The 9,833-nt window shown below is 42.0% G+C and overlaps 3 protein-coding genes across 5 annotated transcripts; 2 read left to right on the top strand and 1 right to left on the bottom strand.

Moving 5' to 3' along the window:
- Positions 1-74: 74 nt before the first annotated feature.
- On the top strand, positions 75-2,977 carry LOC137942522 (protein GRAVITROPIC IN THE LIGHT 1-like). Its single transcript, XM_068788212.1, has 4 exons — positions 75-450; positions 625-756; positions 1,180-1,826; positions 2,106-2,977. Exons 1-4 carry the CDS (start codon positions 389-391, stop codon positions 2,876-2,878), a joined length of 1,614 nt encoding a protein of 537 aa, XP_068644313.1. The 5' UTR covers positions 75-388; the 3' UTR covers positions 2,879-2,977.
- Positions 2,978-3,285: 308 nt separating this feature from the next.
- On the top strand, positions 3,286-5,598 carry LOC137942521 (ataxin-3 homolog). The gene is made up of 2 exons (XM_068788211.1): positions 3,286-3,679; positions 4,655-5,598. Exons 1-2 carry the CDS (start codon positions 3,290-3,292, stop codon positions 5,291-5,293), a joined length of 1,029 nt encoding a protein of 342 aa, XP_068644312.1. The 5' UTR covers positions 3,286-3,289; the 3' UTR covers positions 5,294-5,598.
- A 131-nt stretch (positions 5,599-5,729) lies between these two features.
- On the bottom strand, positions 5,730-9,789 carry LOC137942722 (thioredoxin-like protein AAED1, chloroplastic). Of its 3 annotated transcripts, none has more exons than XM_068788459.1 (10): positions 9,455-9,789; positions 8,882-9,023; positions 8,722-8,767; positions 8,129-8,188; positions 7,731-7,767; positions 7,161-7,240; positions 6,892-6,983; positions 6,145-6,205; positions 5,921-5,994; positions 5,730-5,844 (listed from the first exon to the last, which is right to left on the bottom strand). In XM_068788459.1, exons 1-9 carry the CDS (start codon positions 9,639-9,641, stop codon positions 5,929-5,931), a joined length of 771 nt encoding a protein of 256 aa, XP_068644560.1. In that variant the 5' UTR covers positions 9,642-9,789; the 3' UTR covers positions 5,730-5,844; positions 5,921-5,928. The 3 variants fall into 3 exon arrangements, with proteins under 3 accessions (XP_068644560.1, XP_068644559.1, XP_068644558.1); XM_068788458.1 differs by having other exon boundaries at positions 5,730-5,840; XM_068788457.1 differs by having other exon boundaries at positions 5,730-5,994.
- Between the last annotated feature and the right edge of the window lie 44 nt (positions 9,790-9,833).

Below are 9,833 nucleotides of genomic sequence, written 5' to 3'. Positions count from 1 at the left end.
AAAGCCGTCACTCCGATCCCTCAACTCTCGACACTTCTTCTCCTTGGCTTCCTCCATCTGCCCTTGCCAAAAAACAAGCGACTTCTCGATCCTACGATTTCTTCCTGTCAGTTCTTCGCACCTGGCAGTGCCTTTTTCAATGATGATGACCACCCTTCCCCTCCCCTCTGCTAAAAAACACCAGAAACCTTCCAATTTCACAGAAATGGCCTTCATGTTTGGATTCCAACTTGACAGCGAGGCCGATCAAAGGAGTATATTTCGGGGCCCCGGGGTCAGATACTGGTGCATGTTCTTCGGTAAGAAGTTTCGCAACTTGGGAGGATTCCTGAGGGTTTTATAATTTTAAGATTTTACAGGCTCTGCGCACGCAGAAACAGATTGCGAAATGCCTTCGAATATGTTCCCTTACTTCTTATGCGTTGATAAGCTTCTGTCGGATCGGTCGAGGTGGGTTTCTTCAACTTCGCCGGTCATGCTTGCCTGTATTCCTACTATGGATTACGTTTTAGTATTTCTTTAACTCGTTTTTGTTCGTAAACTTTGCTACCGGGATTGTTCCTGCTTCAATGGTTTCTTCTGGTTGGTTTCAGTGGTGATAGCGGTGGTTTTCCATGTTTGCAGGCGGAAGAAGGCAGAGAGGTGGACGTCGGAGACTGAGATGAAACACCGTCACATGCTGTATTCTGTGCCTCTTGACAGAAAATCCGGCGAAGAGCAGACAAAATTCTGCCTGCGCTCCGACTCCAAGAGCAGGTGAGGCTTCTATGGATTATCAATAGCTGCTTCTGCTGCTGCTCCTGCTGCTTTCCATTAATTGCCTCTTATCTGAAAATCTGAATTATTCTAATCCGCATTAATTTACACTGGCCCGCATTCTATTTTCTCTACGTTTGTCATGTGGCCGTGAACTTCCTTACGAGTGGACGTGTTACTTCATACATAAAAATGGCCCACATTAGAGTGGATCACAAAGTTTGGTGGTCCTCTCTCTTTCTCGGTCTCTCTCTCTCTCTCTCTCTCTCTGCCTGCTTTTAGTTATTATCTTTATGCACTCTTCCCCATTCTGGCAGTGAGCAGCGCAAGGTGTGGAAGTGTAGAGTGTAGTGGCCACAGTCATCTTTTTTACGGGTCTTCTTCTGGGTCTTTTTTCCCCTCTTTTGTGGGATTTCTCTGCAGAAACGAAGAGATCAAAGCAAAGAAGAAACGGGAAATGACGAGCAAGGTCTCCAACTTGAGTGATCTGATTCAGCGCGTCACCGCATCCTGCCTTCTGCATCCACTCTCCCGGGGCAGCGAGAAATCGGAGGTTAGGAAAGAAGGAGGAGAGGAAGAGGACGACGACTTCGAGGACTACAGAGACGTGGAAGAAGGAGAAGAAGATGACGAGGAGGAAAGTTTCAAAATTTGGGAAGAGGAAGAGAAGCGGAACGGGATGACGGAGAGGGTGAAGGAGATGGAGAGCTTGATGACGGAGGTGTTTGAGTCTATCTTGTCAATGAAGAGGTCGTACGTGAGTCTTCAGGAGGCGCACTGCCCGTGGGACCCGGAGAAGATGAGAGTGGCGGACGTGGGGGTGGTGGCGGAGCTGCGGCGGCTGGGGAGGCTTCGGGAGAGGTTCAGGAGGGGTGGTGGAGAAGGGAAGGGGGGGCGGCTGGGGCTCGCAAGGGAGGGTATCGTGGGGCCCTACGAGGCGGCGGTGGAAGAGCTGAAGAGGGAGGTGAAGGCCAGGGAGGCTGAAGTAGAGAACTTGAGGGAGAAGATCAAGAGCTTTCAGCCCTCGGGGAAGAAGGGCAGATCTCACAGGAAAGTCAGCTGCAGCCAAGGTCAGTCTTCCGGCCCTCTCTCTTTTGAGATAATTTTACCATTATGCCCTTCATTTCCTCCGATCTGTTTCGTCATTTATGGGTGGCGTTACTGTAATATCGCGCGGTCACGTTGATCGGAAAGAGCCGCTTTTTACTAACATGAATGCGCAGAATTTGATGATGTCCGGCTTTTTTTGGATAAAATAAAGAAATGAATGATTTTTACTTTTTTATTTGAGTTAGACTTCACGGTTGACTGAAATCTCCTTTTGAATTTTGTCATCGTCCTGTGATCAGCGCCATCGATTGCGAGCAGTCCGACGACGGAGCTCTTCGAGTCCGGCATGCACCAAGTAAAGCAGACGCTCAAGAGCTTCACGGGCCTCCTCCTGACCCTGATGCGCTCCGCCCGCTGGGACATCGCCGCCGCCGTCCGCTCGATAGAAGGTTCGGCCCTCGGCGACGACGCCTGCTCCGGCGTGGGTCCGTCCCCCCGCCACGCCAAGCACGCCCTGGAGTCCTACGTCAGTCTCAAGATCTTCCAGGGATTCGAGAACGAGACGTTCTACATCGATGGCAGCCTCTCCTCCCTCCTCCACCCGCAGAAGTTCCGTCAGGACTGTTTCGCGCAGTACCGGGACATGAAGGCCATGGACCCCGCCGAGATTCTAGGGATCTTGCCGTCGTGCCATTTCGGCAAATTCTGCTGCAGGAAGTTCATGGCGATCATACACCCGAAGATGGAGGAGTCCTTGTTCGGGAACTTGGAGCAGAGGAGGGTGGTTTTGGCGGGGAGTCACCCAAGGAGCGAGTTCTACGGGATGTTTCTGGGTGTGGCGAAAGCGGTGTGGCTGCTGCATCTGTTGGCCTTCGCACTGGATCCGGCTCCCAGTCATTTCCAGGCGAGCAGAGGAGCTGAATTTCATCCCGAGTACATGGAGAGCGTCGTCAGGTATCCCGGCGGTCGTGTACCCGCCGGCCAGATCGTGGGGTTCCCGGTGACTCCAGGGTTTAAGCTTGGAAATGGGTCGGTCATCAAGGCGAGAGTTTATCTCGTCTCCAGAGTGTGAGGTTGGAGTGTTTCCTCGACTCAGTGAGTGACTGTGTGCAAGGTTGTAGCGTGTTTACAGGAAGGATTAAAAATAAATTGGCTCTTGTCCATTTTTAAATTTCCTGAAGGGGAAATTACTGCAGACCAATGAAAGGGCCTAGTCAAGACTCAATTAAACTATTTGTTTTTACTAATTAAGTCTTTAATCAGAGTGTAATTAAAGTTAATTAGTTTTTACTTAAAATGGCGAAAATATCCTCATCCCCTTCTGGCCAACGTGGCACTCAGAATCTCAGATACGGCAACTGGTTGGGGAGACACTAGTCATTCTCTTCCACGTTCACGCACGTGCTGTAACAGCGTCCACGTCATCTGCGCTTCACCCTCTCTCTTCTTCTTAGCTTTCGTTTTCTTCGGTCTAGCGTCTCCGATGCGAAAGAGAGAACACATCGCTGACGGAATATCAAATATCCCATTCCTTCGTCTCAGTGATTTTGTTGGTTTGTGGAGGAGTGCTAGGGTTTCTTTCTTTTGTTTTTTTTTTCCCTTATCTCTTTCGGAGGAGATGGAAGGTCCTTGCAATGGCGGAATGCTGTACCACGAGGTCCAGGAATCTAAACTCTGTGCTGTGCATTGTGTCAATACGGTTTTGCAGGGCCCCTTTTTCTCCGAATTCGATTTGGCCGCGCTTGCCTCGGATCTTGATCGTAAGGAGCGGCAGATGATGCTCGAGGGCGGCGGCGGGGTGTCCGGGGATTTTTTACAGTTCGATGCAGAGGGGTCGCATAACGTGTCCATGGACGGAGATTTCAGTATCCAGGTGAGTTATGGGGTTCTTCTTTTTGGGAGACAAAGCTCTGGTTGGGTGAAGAAGAGAGAATAAATTGGAGTTTTTAAGTTGAAAAAATCGTCTTCAAAAGCTTATGACCCTCAATCCAGTCTTCTTTGTTTTGAAATTGTCGTTCTGGACGTTATTAATTCTTGATTCGAACAAACTGATCTTGTTCTCTTCCCTTCCCAAACATTTTTGCACGTTCTGTGTTTTATCTTTTGTCTATCTGTCTTCTTCGTTCAGTTATCTTCTATTCTTATTTTTCTTCCTCCTCAAAATCTATCTATTCTGAAAAGATCTCCTCACATCAGAATTTCGATAGAGTGAACAATTTTTTGTTGACATCCACTCAGGCGACCAGGAAATTCGTTTATCCATATCTAATGGGAAAACATGTCTCAAAGATCTGCCAACTGTTGAGATTGTAAAAGTGCTTTATGTTGGATACGAGAACTGTATATCAAATTTTTTTTTGAAAAAAAATTTAAACAGATTTGTTTTTGTCTTTCGATGAACTGCTCTGTTTGCGACTTTGGGTTTTTATATGCTTCAATTATTCTCCATTGAGACAGCATTCAGCCCTTTGATGAATTTTCTTCTTTATCATCTTCTGTGTGACATGATCATCATAATATTCTTTCTTTTTTTTCTTTTGTCTTGCTTTTCTAAGCCTTTACGGTCTTCGGGGGACCCTTCCTTCCATTTTATCTGGCCTACTGAATTCTGAAGGGGCAAAAGGTCCAACGAGAAGCCAATTGTTTTTCCTCCCGTAAAACTGAAACTCTTCTCTCTTAGATTACCTTCGGAATTTCCCTTCTGTGCTTAACCAGATGATCTGGATTCGTGTTGTCCAAGACTCTGAACAATTGATAAAAATGGATGAAACTAATTTGCTAATGGAGCCTTTGTTGGTGGCAATTGGTAAGGTTAGAACACAGTTTGACCTCACAATGTGGGTTGCAGGTATTAGAGAAGGCACTGGAAGTTTGGGACTTGCAAGTTATCCCACTTGATTGCCCCGCTGCGGAGCCGGCTCAATACGATCCCCAATCGGAAAACGCCTTCATCTGTCACTTGCAGGATCACTGGTTTTGCATCAGAAAAGTGGACGGAGAGTGGTACAACTTCGATAGCCTCTACGCAGCTCCAGAGCATCTCTCCAAGTTCTACCTCTCGGCTTATCTTGACACCCTGAAAGGATTCGGGTGGAGCATCTTCATCGTAAGGGGTAATTTTCCAAGGGAGTGTCCGACCTCGTTCTCCGAAGCTTCTAACGGCTTCGGGCAATGGCTCTCACCGGAAGATGCTCAGAGGATCATTAAGTCCTGCAACACGACTCGTGCGTCCCCAAAGAGAGCTGGTTCAGCGACTGTCGTTAACGCTTCAGAGGTTGGGGGAATTGAAGCTGAAGCTCTGTCAGAAATGGAGGAGAAGGAACTAAACGAAGCAATTGCTGCCAGTTTGATGGATTCACACACACCAGCGAATGTCACCAGTAATGAAGTGGCTCAGGAAGACAAGAAGGCTCCCGAGAGCAAAGCTGAAGCTTCTCAAGCTGACGAACCTGAAATTTCTATTCGTGAGAAGTCGGGCAACTGTTGATGAGAGACTTTTGAGCTCATCTTCCAACGTGTGTTTGTAGGCAGTTCTTATATCCAAGAGGGCTGTTTTATGAGAATATCAGAAATGAGAGAATGTGCCCAGCTCCTCTATTGTCAGGGACGGTCTATGTACTTTGAGAAAGTTTTTGGGGTTTATAGGAAAAGGTCACATGGAAACCTTAAAAAGCCTTTTGTTGAGTCAGATTCTCAGATGAAGTTTGAGTTGAGTGTCATCCCAAGCCAGGTTGGTTTTCACTCGCAGTTTAAACTCAAAGCCTTTTCAAATATCGGATGGGTAATGGTCGAATCACCGAAAAAGAAAATAAATTGAGAATTTGATCATTATTATTCTATTAGTATTAAGAAGAATTTGATCATTATCTCATTTTTACTACCTATAATGAACCTGTAACAAGAAATATCTACGGTGTTTTGAATATTATGTGTATTCTAATCAGAAACAACTTTAAAAGGGTAGAAATAGTATCATAACATCCCTTCAAACTCATCCCATTACATTAGATATCAAACTCAGCATCTCATTCCATCTGTCTAATTATAAGCAAGGAATCAGGAGGACATCTAATTGTGGATCTACATTGATTAAGAGAAGGAATGGAATGCATACCGTTTCTTTTAATCCTTGTGAGCACATGCTTTCAAGATATCCTGAATATCTGGTTCATCTCCAGCCTCTTTGTCCTATTGATAAAACATTCATTCCCTTTAGACCCAAATTTTTTTTTATAAAGGAAGTTCTATGGAAATAAACCATCGTTTATCTTTCATCTGTTCTTCCCTGAAACATGATAATGAAGAAACTAGATCCCAATACAACAAGAAAGAACTCACCTTGTGGATGTATGAGATGTTCCTAATACCAGGGCCTGCAACAATTATTCCCCCTTGTTGCCTGTAAACAAGGTGAAACTCTGCTTTTATAGTCGAGCAAATTTGTTGTGAAATAGTATAAGCAGGTCAAACCCAAATTATTCTAGATCTAACTTTACTTGGATAATCTGAAATTGCGAGAAGATTATTTCGCTCTAAATCCCGTTTCTGGATAATAACCATAAATCTGATGCTAATAAGGCAGACTAATTTGTGAATTTTTGCAACTCTTGCCTTTTTCTTAATGAATTACATCATCATTCAAAAAAGATTGAAGATTAAGGCAGACTAGTGATGGACTAGATATTTCTTCATTGAAGCTAAAAATGCTTTCTCACAATAATAGACATGGCAAATCCTTTTTGTTTTTTCAAATTAAATTTGAATTAAACAAATAACTCAAATATTTCTAGCATATTAACGTGTAATTGGAACATGTATCATCCTTTCTATTTTTTCTTGAACATCCATTCCAGTTTTTAGCTCGTTAAGAACTAATTGCCTCTGAATATACGAGGATGAATTGATGAAATAGTAAATTTTCTTGAAGCAATACCTTGACTCTGCTTTAAGATTAAACTCAAATGAAAACATCAGATTTGTCTTACTCATTAACAGCTGTGCATAGAAAGCTTTAAAGCCAAAAAAAAAAAAATGTTGAAGAACCACCAGTGTATCTTTTTTTATATAAGGAGTAATTTCACATACCAGCCACCCTTTGAAACTGTATTATTTTGGAAGGACAGTCCCCAGTCTTGTCTGTAGCCTTCCATATAACACTGAATGATCTTTATACCTGCCTAAAAAGTGTCAACAAATATCACTTAGATCAATTTTTGTGCACTGTGCACCTAAAAAAAGGGAATCCAAAAAAAAGGTAGGCATACTAAATACTCCTATTATGAATTATTTAGTTAGAAATCTAAAAGAAGAAATACAAAATAAATGCTGTCTACACAAAATTACTGTATTGATACCGATGGCGTAAATGTTGTTGCAATCCCAGAAACAAAATTTAGGGCATCATATGATGAATGGTTGGGGTCAGCATACACTTCTGCATAAGAGTAAATAAATGCATCAATAAAGTATTATGTGCATATACTTAAAACAAAATAGTCAAAGCAATAATAACCAGAAGCTATATGAATTTTATATAGTGAATTCAATTAATAATGTGTTGAATCCTTTTTGCTAGTGAAACATATACACAGCCATCATCATATTTTTTAACCTTTAAAAGGCTGTCTAGAGGAACAAGTTTTGTTTTCACTGTAACCATGCCAGATAACTTGGTTAGATTTAGAGAAGTCTTCAAGGACCAAGAAGCATCTTACTTGAAATCTAACAAAGGAGATTCTTTCTAGATGATGAATATACAAAAACAGACGTAAAGAATCAGGATTAATTTGTAGATTCACAGGCAGAAGAATTCTTTTCTTCTGAACTTTACAATTCAATTGTAAACTTTATTGTACTAATTAAAAAAATGATTCAAGAGATTATGATGTAGGAAAAGAAGGAAATTCAGTCGCTCAAAAGCATACCTCCGCTAAATTTTGTTTGCTCATAGAATACTTTTGCCTAAAAAAAGCATGACGATAGTATCAGAGAACGTACTGGTTTTACCAGCCTGCTCATGTGCTAAAGAAAAGGGCATGATAATTACCCATCCCACTTTGGAATATGCAAGCCATAAAAAGAAAGATGAAAGCCAGAAAGAAAAAAAAATTTCACGAGAAGGAAAATGAAAAATATTATCATCTTGACTCTTTTGTCTGGTCAGATTTAAATTACCAGAATTTAACAAAATATTAGACAGAAATATTATCCAAGATCTTGTCTGGATCTTCCTGAAATGTTCACTCTTTGCTATTATAAGGGTTCCTGCAATATCCACTTCAACAACTGATATAGTGTAAACTAAATGCCAAATATGATGTACCTGATCAACAGTTCCAGGTCCAATTAAAACAAGTGCAACACCAAAAGTATCCAGCTTGTCCTGTAAAAATGGTAAGGTAAAATATGCATATGATATCGATGCTCAAATATGAAAATAATTCACTAAAACTAATCTCTAAAATTGAACGAACTTAGGAAGTATACTCATTTATAGGAGGAAAAGGTAGATTTTAACTGCAAAATAGCTACCAATGAGGTGCTCTACGCATACTTTGCCAGATGAATATTGTGAACTTGTAATACAGCAGAGATGAGAGTCTCGGAAGTAGCAAATCCTTCAGTAAGTATATCCATCCTTATCTTATTTATACAGGGCGTTTATTCAGTTGACAAAGTTGTTTCTCATGATGCAACTTCAGAGCCAGAAAATTGGCTTTTCATAATTAAGAAGTTGATTGAAGAATAAGTAGAACACAATTAGCTATTTCTGTCATCAATTTGACTTACATGACATGGCATTCTTACTTCCTTGTGTTGTCTCTTCATGAAGTCTTACAATTACTTTTGACACTTCATAATGCAAGTGAAATTGTTAGTGTTGATCCAATGACTTGAATAAACATTTAAACTCACCTTTACAGATGCAAGAAAATCAGCTCGTTTACGACATAAAACACATCTGCAGTATATCAAAATGGAAAAAGAATCAAGAATGAAAAAGGCCGCAGCATTGACAAAAGATAAACATTGTAATACCGCAGAATAGGCACTGAGAATAAGAGTTTTAAATTACCCAAAATGGCGAGCAAAAGCAACTACAGCTTTCCGGTCTTTCCACAAGTGGCTTATTGGAATGGCTTTTCCAGACAAGTCCAATAATTCAACTTCTTCCAACGAACTTACAGCATCCTCGAACATTTCAGTGGGTGAAATTCCTGAAAGAATGACAGATTTGAACAAATATAAAACAGATGCAAATAAACAAAAATGATATCAACGAAAAGAAAATCACATAGCACATTTTCCACAGTGGTAAATTTAAACCGAGCTTTAGTTATTAAATGGTCTTTTAACACTGTCGATGGAGAAACCAATGGAAGTGCAAAATTTACATAAACAGAAGTCAAGAAAAATTCCTCTATCAACTCATGCGAAACATACATCTGCACAGTTTAGTCTGCGGATTCATTAACTGGAGTATCTCAATCAAGAGAAGAACAACCAGATTCAATCGATAAATTTACTTTCATAGAAACGCGGCTTCAGGACTTTTTAGTGCACATATCGGCTTAACAAATCCCGCCTCCTCATTCCAGAAAGCGTTTAAAGGCAAGAGTGTATGAAATTGGCCATGCCGTTTACTTACCCGGCGAGCCTGAGATAGCGAAAATGGATACGCGGGCTCGCCGCAGGATAAACCCGGACCGCCCATTGGTCATACAGGGAAGCACATCAAATCGCCTGTCAGAGACAGGGGCGACAGGGAGACGGGGCATCATCGTACTCGACCGAAAACTAGTCGGGATTGACAGTGTCTGGAGTGGTCTCGCCATGGTAGAAATTCTCGCCGGAGGTGATGAAAGTCCTTTCAGGTACTTTCTGTTTTGTTCGTTAATATAAAAGTTTCATGGTAGCGGGGAAAAAGAGAATCGTGGGGTTTAGGCAGACACACGTGTTCATGTAATTTAGCTCCGCAGGAGGCCTAAGTTCGTAGCGTCAGAAATCCGCTTAACCCGATTTATGTG

The sequence above is a fragment of the Aristolochia californica genome, unplaced genomic scaffold, assembly GCF_029961685.1.
Source record: "Aristolochia californica isolate CCGP_79_NKW_82.1479 unplaced genomic scaffold, dmAriCali1.0.hap1 SCAF_10, whole genome shotgun sequence".
In the NCBI taxonomy this organism is placed as follows: Eukaryota; Viridiplantae; Streptophyta; class Magnoliopsida; order Piperales; family Aristolochiaceae; genus Aristolochia; species Aristolochia californica.
The sequence above is the reverse complement of the archived record's forward strand: the minus strand, read 5'-3'. Positions and strand labels throughout refer to the sequence as shown.

Bases quoted from the DNA above. Each gene is read 5' to 3' on its own strand.
- LOC137942522 (XM_068788212.1), top strand. From the start codon at position 389: ATGCCTTCGAATATGTTCCCTTACTTCTTATGCGTTGATAAGCTTCTG. The intron at 451-624 runs GTGGGTTTCTTC...CCATGTTTGCAG, and splicing joins CTTCTGTCGGATCGGTCGAG to GCGGAAGAAGGCAGAGAGGT. The intron at 757-1,179 runs GTGAGGCTTCTA...ATTTCTCTGCAG, and splicing joins CGCTCCGACTCCAAGAGCAG to AAACGAAGAGATCAAAGCAA.
- LOC137942521 (XM_068788211.1), top strand. From the start codon at position 3,290: ATGCGAAAGAGAGAACACATCGCTGACGGAATATCAAATATCCCATTC. The intron at 3,680-4,654 runs GTGAGTTATGGG...TGTGGGTTGCAG, and splicing joins ACGGAGATTTCAGTATCCAG to GTATTAGAGAAGGCACTGGA.
- LOC137942722 (XM_068788457.1), bottom strand. From the start codon at position 9,641: ATGGCGAGACCACTCCAGACACTGTCAATCCCGACTAGTTTTCGGTCG. The intron at 7,241-7,730 runs GTATGCTTTTGA...ACTCTTATGCAG, and splicing joins GCAAACAAAATTTAGCGGAG to AAGTGTATGCTGACCCCAAC. The intron at 6,984-7,160 runs GTATCAATACAG...GACACTTTTTAG, and splicing joins CAACAACATTTACGCCATCG to GCAGGTATAAAGATCATTCA.